The 23094-nt window shown below is 37.5% G+C and overlaps 1 protein-coding gene across 3 annotated transcripts; it reads left to right on the top strand.

Annotated features, from left to right (window-relative positions):
* Positions 1 to 989: 989 nt before the first annotated feature.
* On the top strand, positions 990 to 22817 carry LOC121320598 (putative ATP-dependent RNA helicase an3). Of its 3 annotated transcripts, XM_041259059.1 has the most exons (19): positions 991 to 1258; positions 2918 to 2972; positions 3223 to 3270; positions 7187 to 7372; positions 8748 to 8877; positions 10596 to 10712; positions 10911 to 11010; positions 11272 to 11407; positions 11509 to 11606; positions 13099 to 13197; positions 16249 to 16409; positions 16811 to 16955; positions 17041 to 17185; positions 17707 to 17757; positions 18893 to 19074; positions 19150 to 19267; positions 19507 to 19660; positions 19806 to 19927; positions 20148 to 22817. In XM_041259059.1, the coding sequence occupies exons 1-19, from the start codon at positions 1214 to 1216 to the stop codon at positions 20222 to 20224; spliced, it is 2169 nt and encodes a 722-aa protein (XP_041114993.1). In that variant the 5' UTR covers positions 991 to 1213; the 3' UTR covers positions 20225 to 22817. The 3 variants fall into 3 exon arrangements, with proteins under 3 accessions (XP_041114994.1, XP_041114993.1, XP_041114995.1); XM_041259060.1 differs by lacking the exon at positions 3223 to 3270 and having other exon boundaries at positions 990 to 1258; XM_041259061.1 differs by lacking the exon at positions 17707 to 17757.
* The last annotated feature ends 277 nt before the right edge of the window (positions 22818 to 23094 follow it).

Genomic DNA, 23094 nt, shown 5'->3' with positions numbered 1-23094 from the left:
CTAAAGCTGGGAGAGAGTTACAGAGAGTCGGGGCCATGAAGCTAAAAGAGCACTCTCCAAGTGTGGCGTGCTTTTGCTTGGGTATAACCAGCAGGCCTGAGTCAGAGGACCTCAGCTTGCATACAGGGACATAGCGGGTCAGCAGGTTGGAGAGATACTCTGGACCTGTGTGATGAAGGGCCTTGTAGGCAAGCAGGAGGATTTTGAAAGTAATCCTGAACTTGACAAGTAGCCAGTGCAGCTGGGCAAGACAGGGGGTAATGGGATCATGTTTGTTTTACATCTGGTAAGGATCCTAGCAGTGGCATTTTGAATATTGCATTATTTCAGTAATTCCAAAACATTTTTACTTTAAAATACAGTTGAACTGCTGCAATACTTGCTGTGTGATGTATAGTGAGAATAAACCATTTAACAATAGAAGGCCATACATAATTATTCATGCATAACAACTGGCAGAGGATAGTTGTTACCACTTTAGATTTTTAAGTGAAAAAAAAATTAGCTTTTGAATGTGGCAATATGATGTATTGGACTAGAAAAGAAAAAAAAAGAAGACAAAAAGCCACACTACAATTTTGACACAAACTATATCCTAAGGTATTGAAACATACTGGTACGTTACAAAGTTTTTACTTTCACCATTTAGCACTTCAAACAATCGGGGCCTGCCTTGATATGGATGGGGCAATAAACTTTTGACATACTCTGAGGTGGTAGTTATACCATAGCCAAATCTCCTAGAGCTTTACTCTTCTGTCGTTTTTGTAAAAAAAAAAAAAAAAAAAAAGTACAATATCTCACATTATGAAACTAAAAGTTTCTTCAAATACAAATATTTTAGGAATGATTACAGTTTGATGGGCATTCTTTCCTGTTCCATCTTCTACAAAAAAAAAAAAAAAAAAAAAAAAAAAAAAAAACAAGTATCGCGAGAACTGCCCCTTGGTTTCTCTTCGCTGTAGGGTTGGTTCTCCAAATAAAGCCTCGCGGTAGTTACTGCTGTTCCATTCCACGGGCCAGTGGAAGGTGTCGGTTAAAAGGGCTCGAGTCGACTGCAGAGACGGACAAGAGTAACGCAACACAGGGGAAAAAAAACAAAATTATATATAAATTGAATCGGAACTGAAAAAAGGAACAGAGGCGGATAAGAGAAGTATCAAAGAAAAAATCATTCTCTGCTAACAAAACAAATAATTGATATTCTTTAGTTATGAGTCATGTGGCCGTCGAGAATGCACTCAGTCTAGATCAGCAGGTGAGTTAAAGATATTATTTTTTATTTAAAATCTAACCGAGAAGGTAACTTTGTGTGGAAACGCGTGGTGTTGGTGTGACCGATGTTTAAGAAAAGGGATTATCTGGCATGCCCTCCGTGCTTTCGGGTTTAGCTCTGTAAAGTAAAATGGTGGCGGAGGAGGTAATGGGGATGATGGCGGAGCATCGCATTTCAATGCGGGGTTTCGTTAGACCTACAATGGCGGCCTTTGTTCTACTGGAGCTGGCTTCTCGGTATATCCAGATTACTTCTACTCTTAAAACATGAAACCAGAGCACGGCCAATTGAAGACATTGTCTTATACAGGCTTCTGTATTTTCTACATGTTGAAAAAATGTCTAAATGTTAATTTTTTTTTTCAAATGGGCCTTCCCGGCTTTATTATTATTATTTGCAACAACGCAATTGCTTTTTTTTTAACCGGTTTAAGGTTTTTAAATTAAGAATCAAAAGAAGGAATCTGTCAGTGTTAAACTAAATCTATGAACCGACTCTTGCTTAATCCATAAGCCTTAAGATTTAACACGATTTTTATGTAATATTGAATGGGAAAATATGTGCAAGGGAATTTGACTGATTTTTTTTAAAGTTTTTATATCTAAATTGAACTTCTGAAATTGCAAACTAAATATTTTATTGAATCGTAGGCTTTCAATAAGCGGTGTTGACTGCTGGTTGCGTTGCTTGGCCGTGGAGTAACTTGATACAACTAAATCGGTATCATGTACACAATTTAGTGTTGGTCAAAGTAATAAAAAAAGGCTTCTACAAATGTTATGGTTTGTTACCTTTACGTACATATTATTGCGGTTTAAGTTCCTTTATTAATGTGTCGTATTATGTCCGTGTCTTTATTGCTTTAATTGGCTGTTTGTTGTTGCATTAATACAGATTTATGCAAAGGTTTAAACCCTTGTCGGGAGCTGAACTTGTAGCTTGAATTCTAAGTGTGTGAAGGGCAGAGAAGATGAAGCTGCAGTGTTGGTATAAACGGGTTAACGATTATTTAGTAAAAATCAAATGTGTATTGATCGTATAAATGACTAGCTAACCTTACTAGTCGCCATAGACGGTAAAAAATAAAATAAAACTGAATACTCGGCAGTTTGTATTCTGACTAGCTGAAACAAATCTGTGCGTCAGCAACTTATTGTTTTTTTTTTTTTTTTTTTTTTTTAAATCAAATGTCAAACGTAGTATGTAAATCTTCAATCTTTGTTTGGCAAGCGTAACCATTTTTATATAACGTTACTTTCTGCGTCACCTGAAGTAGGCCGGGGAAGCCGGCCTTTCCCTGCGTTAGATATTTAAACACGTGACTAGAGTAGGAGCCGGAATTGATAAGAGCTTCTGGTTGGCTTGCCAGCATCAAATCTTAAACCCAATGGTTTGTTTAACAAATGGTAGTGGAGGTTAATTTTAAAGATTTACCCATGGAATTTGTGGCAGCACTGTCAACATACTGTAGTCACTAGCCTGTAGACTAAATTCCTGCTCAGTACTTTAAGGCACTTTTTTATTCTTGCTTTCCAGTTCTGTGTGCCAGTGGGGGATTGATATTCAGTTAAGTGGTTTGTCAGACTTGTTCATTTTATAAATTATGTAACCTTGCCCTGGATTTTTTTATTTTTTCTCCAGCTTGCTGGCCTAGACTTGAACTCTGCTGACGGACAGGGAGGTGGCGTGTCAGGCAGTGAGTATCTTTATGCTTTTTGTCAATTGAACTCTAACTTTAGATGTTAGACAAGTGTGCCAAAGTTGTACACTTCAGCAAGAGGCACACTTGACTAAAGTTCGCATTTCATATTCTTGGCACAAGCGTGCTTTTTAAATTGGATTAGAGCATCGTTATTGAAGCTACTTGGCTATAGGTTCCTTAGTGTGTATTCTTGCCTACTGGTGGTTTACGTCCTTTTTTTTTTTTTTTTTTTTTTTTTACCTAGGACGTTACATTCCACCCCATTTAAGGAACAAAGAGGCTTCTAAGAATGGTAAGCACTGAGCTAAGATTTTTGTCTTTTTACATGGACATATTGGCCTGGTGTCTTTTTTGATCAGTGTCGAACATTAAGCAGGAGAAAATATTACCAAATTGTAGTTGTTCGTTAATATTTCAAGAACAGTTTGGGGAAACAAGTAACTATATTGCTCTTTTCATGGTAGAAGTTGTGTATAGCAATACAGAAATACCATCTGAAGAGATTTAACCTGAAAAAACCTCAATTCTGAATTGAAGTCTAACTTTACAGCACGACTTTTCTTTAGAGGTTAAACTGTAAATGTTACCATTAGAGCCTGAACCAGAATTGACCCACATTTTGTAAATCTTCCAGCACTTTTTACAGAAAGATTACTCTAGGATAGGACAAATGGTGCATCTTACACTCTGTCCCAGTCTGCTGTAGTTATGTTTACTAGACCTACAGTGCTGTGAGTTATTGCCCCCCTAGTTAACGAAACGCAATTAAAGGGTCAGTTAATGTCAGCTGTTTGAATACTTTGGTTAACCAATCAGGCCTGATTTGGGGAGTCATTCCCAATATAAATTTGATTAACTTTGGCCCTTACCATCAGAGTGAAGTTGTCAGCACACAGGTTCTAGAGGCACATCATGCCACAATCAAAAGAAATTCCTGAAGACCTCCTGAAAAAAGTTGCTGATGAATTTGTCTGGAAAAGGTTACAAAGCCATTTTCTATGGCTCTGGGGCTCCACCAAACCACAGTCAGAGCCATATTGTCCAAATGGAGAAAGTTTGGGACAGTAGTGAATCTTCCCAGAGTGGCTGTCCTGCCAAAATCTCTCTAAGCAAGGTGCAAAATTGTCCAGGAAGTCACAAAGAACTCTAGAACAACATTCATGGATCTGCAGGCCTCTCTTGCCTTGGTTAAGGTCGGTGTTCATGACTCCACCATCAAAGACACTGGGCAAAAATGGGACTCATGGCAGAGTAGCAAGGCGGAAACCACTGCTCAGTAAGAATATGATTGCTAGTCTCAAGTTTGCCAAAAAGCACCTGGATGATCCTTAAGAGTTCTGTAACAATGTTCTATGAACAGATCAGTCAAAAGTGGTACCTTTTGGCCAACATGGGCCCTGTTATGTCTGGCGAAATCCAAACGCTGCATTCCACAGTAAGAACCTCAATACCAATGGTCAAGCATGGTGGAGGTAGTGTCATGATTTGGTGATGCTTTGCTGCATCAGGACCTGGATGACTAGCCGTCATTGAAGGAACCATAAATTCTGCTCTGTATCGGAGAATTCTGCAGGAGAATGTCAGGCCATCTGTCAGTGAGCTGAAGCGCAGCTGGGTCATGCAGCAACCCAATGATCCGAAACACACAAGCGAGTTTAACTTTCTTGTTCAACCATTCTGATGTAAAAGTTTTGGAATGGCCTAGTCAAAATCCAGACCTAAACCCCATTGAGATGTTGTGGCAGGACCTGAAATGTGCAGCTTATGCTCAAACCCACAAATGTCACTGAGTTGAAGCAGTTCTGCATGAAGGAGTTGGCCACAATTCCTACATGCAACTGTGAGAGACTGATCAGTAACTACAGGAAGTGTATGGATGCAGTTATTGCTGATAAAGGTGGCATAACCAGTTATTGAGTCTAAGGGGACGATTACTTTTTCATACAGGGGCATTGGGTGTTTGCATATCTTTAAGTATCAATTTTGTCTTTATTTGTGCACCCAGGGTCCCTTTTTATCTAATAGATTTTGGTTAAACATTGTCAGATATGCAAAAATGCAGAAAATCAGACAGGTCAAATAATTTCAAGGCACATTTCAAAACATTTTCAAAAAAACAGGAAACTGTATGGTGTGCGAGGCATCTACCCCTTCTAGAATGTTGCTGGCCTCAAATAGGCAACCAGGCATAATACTACAGTCTGCTTGTAAATGGTAAATGGGACAGTGTTAGCAGTGTTGTAGGTGAAAAATATATATAAATTTTATTTGTGGTGCAAAAATTAATCTAAGCATAGATTTCTTGAACTGGCTTTAAATTTCCTGAGCTTAGATTACATATGGGCAAACTGATTAGAACCCAGTTTGAAATCTCCTGTTGCAGGTTTGCATTAACACCTTAGTGCGCTGCTTTTAGTGCTATTATGGTAGATGCATGTCAGTGTTGCTAGGATACACACTTTTGGCCTCTACATTGGTGTTGGATATAACCCATGTAAAATGAGTAGTTGCTTCACTGATGAGCCTCTGCACTAAAGTTACAAGAACACAGCATACCTTTTATGTTGTGTAATCATTTCAAGAGTACCAGTATTAAACCTACCGTTTTTTGTTTGCTTTTTTTTAAACCTTTGTTTCAAAGTATGGATTATAAATTGTATAAAGCTAAATTTAGTAAGGTAGTTTAAATGTCAGGATTTGAGTAATTGTTTCTTTGCTTTAGACAAATACTAAAAGTAATGAACAACCATAGTTCATTTAAATTACTTCTGTTTAATGTATTACAATATTAAAGGGACATCTGATCAAGTCCTTTTGTATTTTTTATAATCAGAAGTGTTCTCATTTAAATTTGTTTATTGCACACCAGTTTAACTGTGTTTTGAAAGACGTCAATGCATCGATTTTGTTAGATGCCTTTAACCCTTTGTGGTCCTATGTTGGACCAAATCCGACATTACAATTTTCCAGTCCGATGTCGGCAGGGATTTCCACATTGTTTCACAGATAGTGAATGTTAAGTAGTAAAGTATTAACAAGATGCAATGCATGATGCTGTAGCTGAATAAAGACGTTTTTCTCGTGTCGAAGTTTATATGGATTACATTCCAAAGTACTGTAATCGTGTTTGGAATAAGTATTTTAGTAACACCCCTGTAGCATGCTAAACTTGCTTTAGGCTAGTTGCAAACTTGTGGAGGTGTTTGTTTTTCCTCCTAATGCTACCAAGGAGTAATTATCCTTTGCATTCAATTGTTGTGCACAAGCTTTTACTTGACTGCAATGATATTAAAATAACGTTGTGGAAGAGGAATGCATCAAATGTGTGTTTTGTACAATCATTGAAATTTACCCTAGCGATTTATATTGTGCCCAATTAATCAATTGTTTGATGCTTAAGTGTATTCCTTGCTTGGTACCATTAGCAGTGCTGTAATTAGCAAGATATCTCTTGGTCAGTACATGTATAGGCCTGTTTTTATACATACAAAATTACGTTTGTGGTAATTACTTTATCGCTGTGTGTGTGTGTGTGTGTGTGTGTGTGTGTGTGTGTAGGAATATGTATGTATAATATATATACAAAATATATATATATACATTACATGTATACATATATATATATATATATAATATATATATATATATATATCTATATATATATATATATATATATATATATATATATATATAATATATATATTAGTGTGTGTATATATATGTCACACACAAATGTGCGGTATACGTGCAAAAAAAATCCCAGAGCCAGGTCCTAGATTCATACACCCATCATTACGTATCCACATAGGACTTTAATATATATAATATATATATATATATATATATTAATATATATTTAATATAAACTGAGGACATATTTATTTTTCGTATATGCATATAAAAATTAAAACTAGGACTTTTTTTTTTCCTGCATAACTAACATGAAGTTTACATGCAAGTATAAATCTAAACTTTTAATTGGTGAAATTGTCAAATGCCAAGAATGTAAATGTTGTACAACCAATCAAGGAAATAAGTGCTACTGAGGTTATAAAACCCTTTGGTTATTGTAGTTTGAACCTTTTCTGTCTTCTTCGCAAGTTTCTGTATACACGAGTTCAGTTGGATAGCTACTTTTCTAGCTTGCTTTGCGTCCCCTGATACATTGTCATCTCTATTGAACACTTGCATTGTCTTTTTTACTTAAGATTCTCCTGGCTGGGACAATGGTCAAGGAAGCAATGGCTTTGTGAATGGATATCATGATGATAGGGATTCTCGGATGAATGGTGGCAACAGCTTTGGAGGAAGAGGAGGTGACAGAGGTGGGCGTGGAGGTTATCGTGGCAACAGAGGTGGCTCCTTTAACCAGTGCCAACCAATTCAGAATACAGGTGGGAAGTACATCATGCCAGTGTTCTGTCCTCCTGAAACAGTTGCAAGGACATTAAAACAAGTGGTTGGACATCACTAAATTTAGTTTAATGGTAAACTGATGAGCTTTTAATATTGACTCCACATTTAAGCTTTGAAACAGTGGCATGAATATATTTGGCTTTTAACCTTGAGATTCAGAACAGTAGTTCAGTCAATAAGACCTTATTTGCAGAACAGTCATTGCAGGCAAGCAAAGGTGTTTGTAGCTAACTACTCAGGCTGTGTCCGAAGGTTCGTTCGCTAGCCAGCAATTCAAAGATTGTTTTTAAACCTTCAAAGGTTTGTCAGGTGCCATTCACACACTATTTTTTCTTCCTGTTAACAAACACATTAACTGTGACTCATGCAAAATTCAATCTTTTGATTTGAGTAGTGCATATTACATAAACAAGTTATTAAAATCCTCTACCAAATCATTATACGTATAGCAACTCCATGTCACAGCTTCTCTGTATGGAGCAGTGTAGTATCCAAAGCAGTGGGCGGGTGCCTCTAGTGGCTGTATTGCTTCAGTAAAATATGTACTGACTGCCTAGTGTACAAGACAGTAAGTGAAGAGCTATGGTAGAATATGCCCAGACCAAAAAAAAAAAGTTGAATGCAAACTGCAAGTGACTTATCATGGAGGTGTAACCAGTCTCTGGGACCGCTTCACAAGAAGCAGTTCATAATTTTGTTATTAGTATTAATATTTTTAGTTGTGAATGGTGACTGTTTTGTTTTGCCTAAACCAGCTGCTGTTGGTGCTGCTGCAATGTAAGCTTACTGCATATATTGCAAGCAGCATCAATTGCAAATGAACAGATGTAAATTATAAAAACAATTACTGTTCTAAACGTATTTTTAAACTACATGTGATTATTCCATTTGTATGGGTTACCTGTAAAATAGTATTTTCAATCAAATGTAAGCAAGTAGCCATGGTGATGTCACCAGTAAATTATGCAAATGAGTACCATCAAGGCTCAAACCTTTCTTTGGTAATGTGTTCGGAACCTTCGAAGGTCAAAATGTACCCTTCGTTGCAGCCTTACTAACTATACAAGGCTTGTGTGTCCCTCCTTGCTACAGAAGGTTGAGATGGGTGTCCCTTCACTTGCCCCAAAAGATTTCCCACCTGCTTGTGAAACACATGGTCTTGACACTTATAAAATGTAGTCAAACTGGCTTGCACTTCATGGTGTGGAACCTAATTGTTACAGACTTCTGCTTGGTCATGTTAAATGCTCATTTTTGGTCTCAACGTTAATGGTTAAGTTATTAAATGGCCATTGAAATGAAATGGCCAACAAAAGCTATATTGTCACTAATATAGTACATATGTGTTTCTAGGCTTTGCATATGATAAAGATAACTCTGGATGGAACAAAGACCAGAGGGACCCCTACACTAGCTTTGGAGGGCGTAACGATAGAGGAAAGTCCTCTTTCTATAGTGACCGTGGAACTGGGTCAAGAGGAAGGTAAGCAGTGTCTGTGTGGGAATTATAAATGAACACTTTTTAAGGGAGGCTGGCTAGTCATCTTTGTCCGCAAACTGCTGTGGTAATTTTGCTTTCTTCAGGGCAATGGGTATTTTCAATGAGGTCATTGCATTGGTATCGCAGACATACCAATTCTCTTCCCAAATCCAAAACCGCACCTGAGACCTCAGCTGAAGCAGTGTTTGGCAGTTCTGGGGTGCATGCACATCCTAATTTGGACTCCATTTCTCTCAACTTGTTTTTGCACATCAAAAAAAGCATCTTAAATCAGGGATCAAGAGCAACTGTTGGCACTTAAACAGATTTGATTTAAATTGTTTAAGAAACTTATCCAGTTTTGTGTAACAGTATTAACCACTGATACAGTATGTCTTTCTTGTGGCTTAGTACTGGGAGGTGCGCAGTAAAAATGGCAACACTACATTATGATCATGAGATTCTCGCTGGATGTGATTTTAGATTGAATTGTAACAGAATGGGCAAGCTGAGCATGCTTGTAATTGGGTTGTAGGTCAGATGTGCTGGTGCTGAATGACAGACAGGCTTGCATGCAACTTGGGCACTGCCAAGTCACATTTTGCAGATTTTACATTTTACAGCATATTATATATTTGAACAGAATCCCACATCTGACTGAACTCTTTCCACTTGAAGTTGTCTCAACTTCTGGTAATGAGGTGATTAGGCACAAGATAATACACGTGATGCGTATCTGTTCTCTAATTGCTGGCAAACACTAACGTTTATTTACCTTCGATTACACAGATGAGGCAATTACTTTGCTAGTTTAGTAACTGTTGCGCAGATTTTGGCAAGGTGGTAACAATATTTGCAATGCAGAACCGATACGCATTCACATTTCAAACCTAGTTTGACAAATTACGTGTTCGGGTACGTGAAATGTTTGTTTGGATATTTCCCAGCACTAATTTTAAAATGAGCATTGCACTTAAGTTAACCCTTTGCAGTCCATTTATTCAGCGCTTGTGAGGTGCTTTGGGCCCAATTTATTTTCACACGCGCTGTTTTTTAAACGTGCTGTTCTAAAATGAGTAAAACCGGTTTTGCATCTCCAGCCAAGCCCCATCCCTTGTTCGCTGTATTTCACATGCCTCTTCATAGATGTGCAAATTGATCAATTCTCTCCTGATCACTTGTTTTATTGCCAAACTCCTCCATGTGATCGAAGTCATTATTTTATTACTAGAACATCTCAAAGCTCTGCAAATGTCTGATTCTTTGAGTGCTGGATGTGGAAGCAGCTATCTCATTTGTTGCCGTGTTAGCTCTGGTGTAGGGGCTATCTTTATAGCTTGGATCTTTTTTTTCTTCCCCTCCTTCTCGGCTCATCATTCTCACTCGGCCATTGAAAGGCTCTTGGCTTTTTCCAGAGAAACAGCTAGAGACCTGTGCTTTACGTCTGTTGGACAGGGTCCAATATCGGACTGGAAAGAGAATTGTAATGTAGGACCGCAAAAGGTTAAAGGCTTGTTGAAGTTTGATGGGTTTATGCTTTGCAGTTACCTTGCATAGTTCCTAGGCTAACTGCAGTGATTCAGAACTCCTCCATTAATTAACTTGGTTACCTTTTTCTAGATAAGTGGTAGCAAATCTTTATATAATACAGTGGAATGCAGGAGTTCTATTTTTAGGTTATGGTTCTAAAAGCTCTGACTAATGGTCTGTTTGTTAAACAGGTATGACCGTGGAGGATTTAGCTCCCGGGACGGTGGCGGAAACAGCCGATGGGTTGAGGACAATTCCCGTGATGAAGATTGGTCAAAACCCCTGTCGCCTAATGAACGTGTGGAACAGTAGGTTGCCTGTAATGGTCATTGAGGCAGATAGTTGTTGGTACTGCAGTAAGGTAATCAGATTGGCATTAGTTTAATTTTCTATCTATATAAAAAAAAAAGTTGCTTATTTTAAAACCTTGTCTCCTAAACAACACTTTAGTTTTATAAATGTCATTGCCTAGTTTGATTTGTAATGGTGAAATGTGTGTTTTTCAGTGAGCTTTTCTCTGGAGGCAACACAGGAATTAACTTTGAAAAGTACGATGACATTCCCGTTGAGGCCACTGGCTCAAATTGCCCTCCACATATTGAAAGTGTAAGTCTTTTTACCTCGTACACAACTGTTTCAGATTTGAGGGGTGTCCTGGAAACCTGATACTTCATATTCATGCTATTTTGCTTTTATTGTAACCATCATACCTGTTCTGAAATGTAAGGGTGTGGTGAAAGCTAACCCATTTCAGTTTTGTGACATTTGTGTTCTGAAATTTTGGCTTTTAAAAGAATATAATTGTGGGTTTAGTTTCCAGTACAGTTTTATTTAAATATTAAAGGTGAACCTTAATTTCTATTTCAGTTCCAAGATGTGGATATGGGAGAAATCATTATGGGTAACATAAATTTGACCAGTTACACTCGACCTACTCCAGTGCAGAAATATGCTATTCCAATAATCAAATCAAAGAGGGACTTGATGGCTTGTGCTCAGACAGGTAATAGCATTGGGATTATGTCCATTACTTGGTCTCCTTAATAGTTGTACATGTTATTTAAGAAGTGAGGTCTTTGTAATATTTTAATTATGTACTTCCAGGCTCTGGGAAAACTGCAGCATTTTTACTTCCAGTCCTCAGCCAAATCTACACTGAAGGTCCAGGAGAGGCTTTACAAGCGGCAAAAGCCAACCCTCTGGTAATACTTGAACAGTAAAGGCCTTGATGCACAAGACAATGTTTAGTATGTGTGACTTGGGCAACAATATAAATGTCCAATGAAAATGTTGTTGGGAATAGTGTGTCTTTGTTTTTATTCAGACAAAAGAACAAAACACTAAAGGTTGTTTTCGTAGGATTTTGAATGTTTTTCTCGTACTCCTGACATTTGAACAAGGGTGTGGAATTCACCTCATGCCCAGGACAACCATTGTATTTTGCCTGTGGGACAAGTAGATACTTTAACTTCTGTATGTGGGTTATTTACATGATGCACTGAAATTCTTTGACCAGTGTTAAACCATAAAATGAATATCTCTATCTCAAATAATTAATTCTCTTGCAGCCAGTATATCCATTTTGTACTGTAAAAAGTTGGCAATAGACTGTATATAACAAAGAATCCCATGTTTTGAGTTTTGCATCTTTAAGAATCAAACACCCTTTTAAAAACCATTTACTTGCTGTTTTCCTAACTGCGTACATTACCTTTGTGCCAGCTCTCCAAAATAACGCATTGAATTGTAGAAATTAAGGTAACTGTTAGATGTACATTAGGGCTGCTATGATTTAATTCAGATTTTCAATCTGTTTCATTCCTAATTAAATACATAGATATAAATTCAATTATGTTTTTGTAACTTGCATGATAACATTTAAACTTTGCGGTCCTATGTTGGACCAGGTCCGACATTATAATTTCACTCTTTCCAGTCCAATGTCAGACATTTTGCAGAGCTTTTTGAGATGTTATAGTAATAAAATAATGACTTGGATCACATTTTATTGAGGAGTTTGGTGATAAAATGAGTGATCAGTAGAAGATTTCAGTGTGCATGTCTATGTAAAGAGCTTTGTGAAAAATACAGTGAACAAGGGGTGGGGTCTTGGTTGGAGATACAGTACTGAGTGTCCTTTTGTGATTCCATTTTTTTTTAAACTTGTTACACTGAAATTAAATTGCATGTGTAAAATAAACCGCATGTTAACTGACGGCGCGTTAAGGGTTAACTGACAGCCCTAATATACATCAAACAGTTGGCTCATCTGTGCATTTTATTTCAATGTGTGCACCCCAGGAACTGTTAAGCATAGGTGCGGAAAAGCTGGCTAAGGGTTTAACTTGTCAGTAAATGAGGCCCATCTTTCTACATCGATATATACAGTATTTTTAATTGATGACCCTTCTATTAGACAGCCTTGTGAGAAACATTTTAGCATTTTATCTGGCCACCTTATCTCTACACCAAACTGGTTCCCCCCAGATGTAAAAATGACTGAGGGGGGGGAATAGAGGTCCTTCTCTGCAGCAAAGCATTTCATACCGTAATGCCATGTGAGGAATTTCATGCCTATGAAAGTCTGTACTCCAGTGGGATTATTGATGTCTGTAAAGTTATACAGATTTACATGATTGGTGTTTTTTATCTCAAAATGAGATTGTGTATCGATTTTAACTTTTTTTTGTCTAGGAAAATGGAAAATATGGACGCCGTAAACAGTATCCAATCTCTTTGATTCTGGCCCCAACCCGAGAACTGGCGCTCCAGATCTATGATGAAGCAAGAAAGGTATTTGCTTTTTGTATTTTTAAAAATTATTTTTTAGAATGGATGGATGTCAAGTCTCCTATTTTTCTTGGGTAGGTTATGGAATAAAATTAGGAATTCTGTCCTGTTTAAACATTAAATAAACCTAAGTAGCTAATGTTTCAGAGCACTGTAAAATCCTACTTGCTTCCTTACTAAAATGGAGTGCTGTCATTTTAATGGCAAGCATGCAACATCCCCCAGTTGTTGCTGACATTCTGTTGAAGATTTGCCCATACATTGAGACTGCATGTTCTGCAGCCATTGAATTGTTTGGAAGTGTAAGGCAAAGCTTTGCCTAGTTATACAGATTGTAGAAATAGATAAACTGTCCCAGTACTGTTACCCAAGGGCATCTGGCCTTTTTAAGACCATATATGCAGCATCGTTGTCATGTTTGAGTTAAGATTGCGGTCCTATGTCTGACTAGGTCTGATTTTAAAGTACAAATTCTTTCTGGCATCATCTAAACCATGTCAGTCACAGGTCCCTAGTCATTTCTTCTCCAGAAAAAGCTGGCAAAAGCTTTTGATGGCTGAGAAGCCCAAAAAAAAAAAAAAAATGGAGGTGTATCTGAGCAATACGCATAGTCCCTTCACCACCAACATACCACAGGCATTAATAAACAAGATAGCTGCTTCGGCATCCAGCGCTCATAGGAAATCGTTGACATTTGCCAAGCTTTGAGATGTTATGGTAATAAAATGACTTGGATAGTATTGAGGGATTTGATTAAATAGTGATCAGATTTATCAGTATCCACAACTATGAAGAGATATGAAGTATATTGAACAAGGGTTGGGGCAGGGCTGGAGATTCAGTACTGAGTCATGTTGATGTGCAGTGCCTTTTAAACCTGTTTTACTGTGTATAAAATTACTTTTAAACAGCTTGTGTGAATCAGTTAGACCTGATGCCTGACAGGAGCTGAATGGACTTTTTTTTAATTTCTTTTTTCCTCCCCTGTACTAGTCTGGTATATGCATTGGCCCCTAAAAAACTGAATTGGAAAATTAAGTAGGGCTGTTCGTCAGTTAAGTTCTGCAATTAAGGTGTATGTTTGAGTAATCTGACGCACGTTAATTGCATTACTGTCTTGTCGTTCTTAGCATACTGTAATTTCCTGCAGGCCCATTTTTGTACATGCTAGGATTGAATGCATGTAGTAATCGTTTGAATATAAAATTAATCGCAGAACTGCATTGTGTAGCAAGGCACTCAAACTGCAGGACTTGTTAATGTGATTTATTTTTTTTAAACTGATGGTTTATTGGATAGAAAGAGGGTTACTTTTATCTTGTCAAAGTGAGTGCCAGTATCGCAGTGCGTCTAGTCTGCTGTACCACCTGCGTTCTAAACATGCTTTCACTTCTCAAAATACACGTTACAGATATCAACAGTACAACAAATTAAACCTGACAGTTTTGACAGTACTCCTTGTAGAAATTCAGGATTGCTGCAACCCCACAAATCATCACGTCAAGAAAGATACTAGAAGTATTACCAGTGCTGTTGGATATATACGGACCTCAGACCCATTTAACATTGTAGCTGTTCTTTCAATAACCGCATTTTAACTATTTATAATTATGGAATATATAACTTGGTGTGTTCTTAGGCGACTTTCAAGTTAAGAATTAATAATTTAAATGGCAATGAAATGTCCTTTTGAGTAAAGGAAACTGAATTGTAAATACAGTAAGGTGAGTAAATTGACTTCATTATGATTTTAGCAGTTCAAACAATTTAACAATAATGTGGGATTGTAAATGTAATTTTATCTTTTTTATAACATCAGTAATAGAACAAATTTTAAATTAGGTGGCTGCAGTAATTTATTAATTAAATATGCCATTTAAACCAAGATTAACAGATAACAAGCACTGCTGAAGGGCAGCACCCCTGGGAGAGTGGCAGTGCGTAATAGCCACAACTAATTAAATGTTGGACAAATATTTAAACGGCTTAAACATGTGTAGATGTTTCACAGAACACTTCAGTCTTTCCACTATCTAACACATGATGCAAGACTGGTAGGAGAAGTCATGCTATTCATATTTTATAGCCTTTATTGGCTTGCCTGGTTGTGTTGGCTTACCAGCTGTGCTCAATCCAGACATTTTTCATTGAGTCCTGGCTCATTTTTGTGAGTGCACTGCTTCAGCCCATAAGACAGTGAACGGCATTGACGTGTCTTCTGTTCTTGTATTTAATTAGTCATTCTTGTATTGGAGCAGATGTCACTTCTGCCCTAAACCCAGTGGTTTAGGCTTTTGTGAGATTTCGTTGAGAAAAGGTGGTGAGCGAAGCCAGCAGTGAGCTCTTTCAAAACCGCTTAAAGAAACTATATTGAACTTGTAGCTATTTTGGTGATCTTGGAGAAAATCAAGGTTCCTTTTTGTGCAACACCAAAGGTATCATAACAGAAAACAATTGTGGACTTTTTTATTTTTTTTTTAAAATAGCAGGTAGGCTATTTGTGTGCAGTGTTCTTGCCACATGTACACTAAACTATTTGAATTAAAATGTATATGCAAGGTTCTGTGGTATAGCTTTTTAATGTGGCAACATTAGCTCACTTTTACTCAGCTGAATAGTACATTAAATTCCTATAGTTTCCACTTAAATATTTTTCTGAATTCTACAGTAGTGTACAGGGAAGGCAGGATGTATTCTGTTGCTGTTTTTACAGTAGCCTATAGACTAAAAATGCAGTGGTTATTAATTTTACTATTTGTATATTGTACAGTCGATGTAATGTGTAAAAACAACACATTACAGTAATGGCATTTTAGCAAAAAAGGTACATTTAAAATGAAGCAATATTCATGGGTTTTAACTGAAGTTATCCCGGATAACCTGTCCTTGGTTTAGCGAGGGACTACTGTATTTTTAGTATAGCCAGTGGAATTTAAATGAACAAAGACGTCAACTTATTGCTTATTTTATTTTTGTCCTATTGATTTAATAGCCCCTCAGTGTTGGGCAGCTACCTCTGAGCTAATATATATTAAATGTGTACTTTTTTTGCAGTTTGCTTACCGTTCCAAAGTGCGTCCTTGTGTAGTATATGGTGGGGCTGACATTGGACAGCAAATTCGTGACCTGGAAAGAGGCTGTCATCTCCTGGTAGCTACTCCTGGTCGTCTTGTAGACATGATGGAGAGGGGGAAGATTGGTCTGGAATATTGCAAGTGAGTAGTGTTGTGTTTTTTTTTTTTTACTTTTTTTATTTACCTGTACTCTGACAAATCAATGGTACATCTTGTGTCCTGACTTGTATCGCCAAACCTGATCTATTTTAAGATGCATACTGTATCAAGAGAGCAGGAGAGTGTGTGATACAAATATCCAGTCTTGATGCTTGAAACTACATTTCAAAACCAGAAGTACCAGATGTGCTTGGGATTTGATTCCGTGCAAAAGCTACACCAAGCTTTTTTTTTTTTATTATTTTAAGCTTGTATAGTCAGACCCAACATCCTTATTTAAAGATGCACATTTGCTTTTCTAACACTTAACAATCATTTAAATATTGAGACTGGTCAGTGCCAACCCTAACCATTCTTTCTGGCATTTCTGCACTTAATTCCAGATATCTGGTGCTGGATGAAGCAGACAGAATGCTTGACATGGGTTTTGAACCTCAGATTCGTCGCATTGTTGAACAAGACGTCATGCCTCCAAAAGGAATCCGTCACACCATGATGTTCAGTGCTACTTTCCCTAAAGAAATCCAGGTAAGACAACTACTAGATTGATTTTAAAATGATAATTCTACGTATAACAAGGGGCTTAATATGCTGTAACTTTGGAATTCTTCAGATCCTTGCTCGTGACTTTCTGGAAGAGTACATTTTCTTGGCTGTGGGCCGTGTTGGGTCAACCTCTGAGAACATCACACAGAAAGTTGTTTGGGTAGAAGAGGGAGATAAGCGTTCCTTCCTGCTTGATCTGCTGAATGCTACAGGTAAATACGGGTTGTACTGCTGTTAAGTTCTGTAGTGTTAAGTCTGCTTTGTGTACAGTTTAGCGGTAGTTGTAACTGTGTAGTGTTAATTATTGAATATGAAGTTCAACAGTGTTTTTTTTCTGTGATTAAGGTTCAATGTTTGTTGCAGAAGTTTCAGATTCGTTAGTCCATAATGTGACTTTTGCAAATTCAAGGAAACTCTTCCTATAGTTGGCCTACTGGCCAAGAGCAGGTCTTGGGGAAAACAGATCTTGGCTCGCATTACAGCGGAGTAACGTGCTGACATGCATGTAAGAAGTGCTGTAGAATGTGCTTAAGAGGCACAGCCAATATCACTGTACATTCCAGGCTCCCAATACTGTTTATCACTTCAGGAAACCAGTTACAATGGTCTGCTCTGCCCCTCCCAAGTGGTAGGCATGTTTGTTGTAATTTTGGACGTACAAGTGCATATTAAATTGTTTTAGTTCTGCTTGAAAGTACTATACGTTTATTGCGAGATTTGGTTTTATTCAAAGTAATTCCGAGTGAGGTTCAGGAAAACGCAAGTGAAATCTCCGACAAAACTGGTAAGTAGGCAATATTTTGTTAATATATTCAATATTATCATATTTCATCATTTCATTTATTAGAGCTAATGTGTGTGAAATTCTAAATGAGCTTTGCTTTGTAATGTATTGTAAACAATGTGTGCAATTAAAATAGACCAACGCATAGCAACATTTTGAAAGAGCAGACAAATTGATGTTAGGCTGACAATCAAATATCTAGTTTCCCTTGAAGCTACTTTCAGGGTTTCCTTAATCTTTTACACCCAATTTTAAACTGTATATTGCAAGTTGTTTTTTATAAAACCCTTTTAAATGCTTGAATAACTTTAGTGTGCTGTGACATGTATGTTAGTGGTCCAGACTGAAAGGACATTTAACATGTCCAGCAAACTCTTGGACAAAATGCAAGGAATACATACATTTTGGCTTAGTGTTGTGGCCTTCAAGAAATTCTGCATATTAAATGGATTGTTTGAATAAGTGATTGAAACAAGGTGATGGTTTTTTTTTTTCCCCCTTGTTGCTTCCTTGGACAAATCCTATGTGGACTGCTGTATGTTGCATAGTAATGTAGCCATTTGGCAGGTTGTAGGTTTGATCAGATTTCAACTGCTGTTACAACCGACTATGCCAGTCAGTTTAAAATTAACCAGGACCCCAGAATACCAGTTTTTACTGGTAGATTATTGCATAGTACTCGCTAATTTTTTTGCCAACAAATGTTAACTTTTGCCCCCCAATTTGATATGGTAGCTATTTTCTAAATTAAAACCCTGTGACAAACATTGAACCCTACTAACAATATATGCAGTAATATTGCATTTTGGATATTTTCCATAGTCTGCAATTGGTCTAAAGTTACTGTCATAACTTGGTAGTCTTGAATTGCAGAGCTAGTATTTAACCAAGTTCATACCCTGTTTGTACAGATTTCATTGCTTTGTAGAAGGATACATTCTACTTTGTAATGGTTGTCAATGAAGGAAACTGGTTAATTATCAATTGGTTAAATGTCATGAAACATGCATTTTAAAATCAAATGCAGCAAGTCAAGATGTCCCAACTTGTAAATCTGGCACTGATTTGGCATGTTGGGGTGTAACCACTTAAGTACATGACACTGTAGCAATAAATTGTTTTTGTATGAATATAGGCAAGGACTCCTTGACGCTGGTATTTGTGGAAACAAAGAAAGGTGCAGATGCCCTTGAGGACTTCTTGTACCGTGAAGGCTATGCTTGCACCAGTATCCATGGGGACCGTTCACAGAGAGACAGAGAGGAAGCCCTTCTCCAGTTCCGTTCAGGAAGGTGCCCAATTTTGGTGGCTACAGCTGTAAGTGTCAATCCGTTAATGGGTGGGGTTGGGTGGAGAAAAAAGAAAATAGACTAATTGATTTTAATTTTGCAGGTGGCGGCTCGTGGCTTGGACATTTCTAATGTGAAACATGTCATTAACTTTGATCTTCCGAGTGACATTGAAGAATATGTCCATCGCATTGGCCGTACTGGCCGTGTAGGAAATCTTGGTAAGCAATTTAGTTAAGCTGTGATTCAACAAGCTTTTTAGTGCTTTCACTGTTAAATTTTATGGAGTCTAATTTTGAGTTTTCGGTGTCTTAAGGCTGCAAGCATAAAGGGCTTTATAGTGTTTATTGACGTGCTTTATTTTGGAATTAACTTCAGACAAATGCTAATTACAATTATAAAAGGGTTGGGGTGTTCACTTTTTCTGGAGTTGCTTTTATTTATTTATTCTCCTTTTTAGGTCTGGCAACCTCATTTTTCAATGAGAAGAACAGTAACATTACGAAGGACCTCCTTGATATTCTAGTTGAAGCCAAACAGGAGGTTCCTTCCTGGCTGGAGAGCCTGGCTTACGAGCACCAGCACAAGAGTACCGGACGTGGGCGTTCCAAGAGGTAAAGTACTTTTTTCCTGAGGTTTTGTTTAGTGTCACTTTGTTTTTCTTTTTTCTTTCCCCCTCATTTGCTACTGTCTTGTACACAATCAGGACTGCAGCATTGCTCTAAGTTGAGAAGATTTTAACAGTGTGTGTTCTGTCAGGTTTTCTGGTGGATTTGGCGCAAGAGATTATCGTCAGACCAGCAATACTGCCAACAGCTTTGGCAGCCGTGGAAGCCGCCCTGGGGGAGGTCATGGTGGAAACAGAGGATTTGGTGGTGGTGGTAAGCTTCCTCCCCAATATATAAAGCAGTTACATGGGTGGATTTAAACTTGATATTTTGAATGCCTTCCTTTTTTTAAAAACCAACTTGTATAGTTCAGCTTGCATGTAAAATGGCTGCCTATCTTGGCTGTGCCCCATTTTCAAGTTAAGTTCTGTTTTGGATTTTATATTTTGACTCATGGCAATCTCATCCTGACATGTGACCTATATTTTCTTAGGTGGCTTTGGAAACTTTTACAGCAGCGATGGTTATGGAGGAAACTACAACTCCCAGGTTGACTGGTGGGGAAACTGAAGATCACATCTCACAGTGGAGGTCACCATGCCAAACTTAGCTGAATGGAAACCACATGTAACTTAGCCAGAATATACCTTGTGTAGCTTCAAGAACTTGCAGTACATTACCAGCTGTGATTCTCTGAAAACATTCTTAAAGGGAGCTTAAAGCAAATGAAGATGGCCTGCAGAGAACCAGAGCATCACACCTTAGATAAGAAAACATGATGGCTGATTTTTTTTTTATGCCTATAGAATCTTGGACTCTAGAGTTTTCAGCTGCACTTCATTTCTTTTGTAAACTGGGGATCATTTGTTTGTTAATGTACTGTGCCTTTAACTTTAGACCAGAATTTATTTTTTGTCATACTGGCTCAAGTTGGCCAAGATCCAGTTGTTTTTGTAAGGCATAAAAGCTTGGACTAAATCAAACCTTGGCAAATACTGGGATGATATGACTAGAGTCATTTTTGTTCCATTTGAACTTCAAATTGTCACAGGGGCAGTTTATCAGGTTGCCTACATTAAAGGCTTTGGCACAAGCAGCTTGTAAAAACACCAGAAGCGTTTGATAAAGGTATCGATTCCTTTTGTGGCAAACTGTATTTTAAGGGATTAAGAGTTCAGATTTTTTGCTCACTCTATCCTGGATAAGTACCTATTAGGGACATGAGTCTTCAAAAAGCCATTCCAGGTGGTGATCTTAACCAATAATACACCTCAGTCCTTTTTTTAAAAGCACTGGCTTTTAGATGCACACAAATGCTGGAACATGTTACTCCACTTCAAATGACTTGACAGTGTTAAGGCAGCTAGTGAAGTACAGCAAACTACCCATTAAGCAGGTCAGTATTTTTTTTCCTTAACACATTCTTTAAGGGGTAATTTTGAAAAACAATTTTTTTAAAGATGTTTCTAAACTTTACATATGGGTAATCTTACAGACAAATGCCTGCCATATTGAAACTGAAGTAGAATGGCTAAAAAAGGACCACAGCACCGAAAGCAGCCCTGCAGAAAGACTAGGCTGATTGTCTTATACGCATGCTAGTGTTGATGTTTTTTGGTCAAGAGGATAAAAACAGAGGAATTCTGCAGCAGGCTTTATTTTATTACAAACGTAAACATTTTCTCTTTTTCAAGCTGCGTTTTAAATTCTGACAGATGTCCTTGGCTTACTGATAACTTCATGGGTCGAGGCTCCTAAAATTTTAAAGTAAGCTGTGTTGAGGATTGTGGAGGTCAGAAATGTACTAAGAACTGCACAAGGTGTTGGTGGCATTCAGAGTGCAGTTTTATAAACCAGAGTTTGAGTTGTGTAGGTTTCCATTGCATAAACTGGCTGTATAATCCATTTAGAGCTGGCCAAAGAGAGGATACATTTTCCTCCTGATGGTGCATTAATACTGTAAACTACTTGGGAGTTAAACTGCCTTGATGTGTATTTAAAATCATTGGAGAGGGTGCCAGTATAAGCTTCTTTTTGGAAGCAAGGTGGCTTTGGGAAGAAAATGGCATTTAACTTAAGTGCAATAGATTTATTCTCAAGTGTGTTGTGCCTTGTTCTGAAATTTATACTGCTTTGAAGCGGATGTAGTACAGTATTGAGGTAACTTAAGATGAGTGGTGCTATTTAAGTTTAGGCCCTTTGTATGTTGTGCCCATCATGGTTTACAAAATTGTTTTATTGCACATTTAAAGAGTTTTTATACAAATGTCTTGTGCGTGTCCTTAAGCTTCCAAATATTGTGTGGAGATTGTGAAACGCAGCTTGTTTACAAAAGGGGAAGGGGCTTGATACTTAACCAGGATTTATTTGGGACCAGGGGGGATTAGCAGTTGGGGAATTTAGCTATTTGCACACAGATTTCTAGATTCTACTTTTTTGCTGCTAGTTTTGTGTAATTTATTAAGCATTTTTTGAGAAATATTTATTTTTATAAGCCTAAAAGTGATTTCTTTGAAAGTTTCAAAACTTGACCAAAAGACAGTACAAAAACACTGGCACTTGAATGTTGAATGTCACCCGTATGCGTGAAATTTATATATTTCGGGGTAGTGTGAGCTTTTTAATGTTAGTCATATTGGACTCGGTGTCAAATCCACACCTGTTGTTGGCCGTAAGGCCAAATGTTTCTATAGAACTATATATTAAATTGGCAATCAATTTAAATAAACAAACATGCCAAGGTTTGGATAAGTTAACAAAATATTAGACGAAACACATTTCCTAAATGTTTATCAACTCGGTGTCCAGATTCTCAAAGTGTGTGTGTGGTGTTTTTATGTAATTTGTTTTTTTCAGTGAACGTCTGGCACATGGCAATCTTAACATGTGGTTATTCTCTTTAATGCATATTTGGTACATCTGGTGTTTTTATTGGAACATTTAGCAGGTTTCAACTACAGCAATAAGTCTTAACTGGATTGCAGGAGGATTGAGAAACCGTAGGCTAGTCTGATATGCTTTTTAACTTGCTACATGTTTAAACTGAACACTTTGAATGCCATAGATTTAGTATTTGCTTTATGTAATAGTTTAGAAGCTATGCACTGCATGAGGTGACTCAGCTGTGCGTCTTCGATTTTATCAAATAAAAGTTTAAACTGCGGGATTTGTTGTGTTTTTTAATCAGGCAGAACACACTGAGAAGGTATCTTTACACACATGGATTCTGTTGTTCCTTTACAGATTTTTTTTTTTTCCTACAATCTATTTAACCTGACCTGTTTTACTCTGGTATGATACTGATTTGTCTTTTCTTTAACATCCATTTTAATTTATCTTCACATTGTTAGATGTCATTTAACCCTTGCATTATGAACCCAGGTCTCTGGGTCTTGATTTTATAATTGGTAATAGGTGCACAACATGAAGAGCTTTGACAG

This window comes from Polyodon spathula, chromosome 9, assembly GCF_017654505.1.
Source record: "Polyodon spathula isolate WHYD16114869_AA chromosome 9, ASM1765450v1, whole genome shotgun sequence".
Classification (NCBI taxonomy): Eukaryota; Metazoa; Chordata; class Actinopteri; order Acipenseriformes; family Polyodontidae; genus Polyodon; species Polyodon spathula.
Note: the sequence above shows the minus strand (reverse complement) of the source record. Positions and strands in the feature narration are given on the sequence as shown.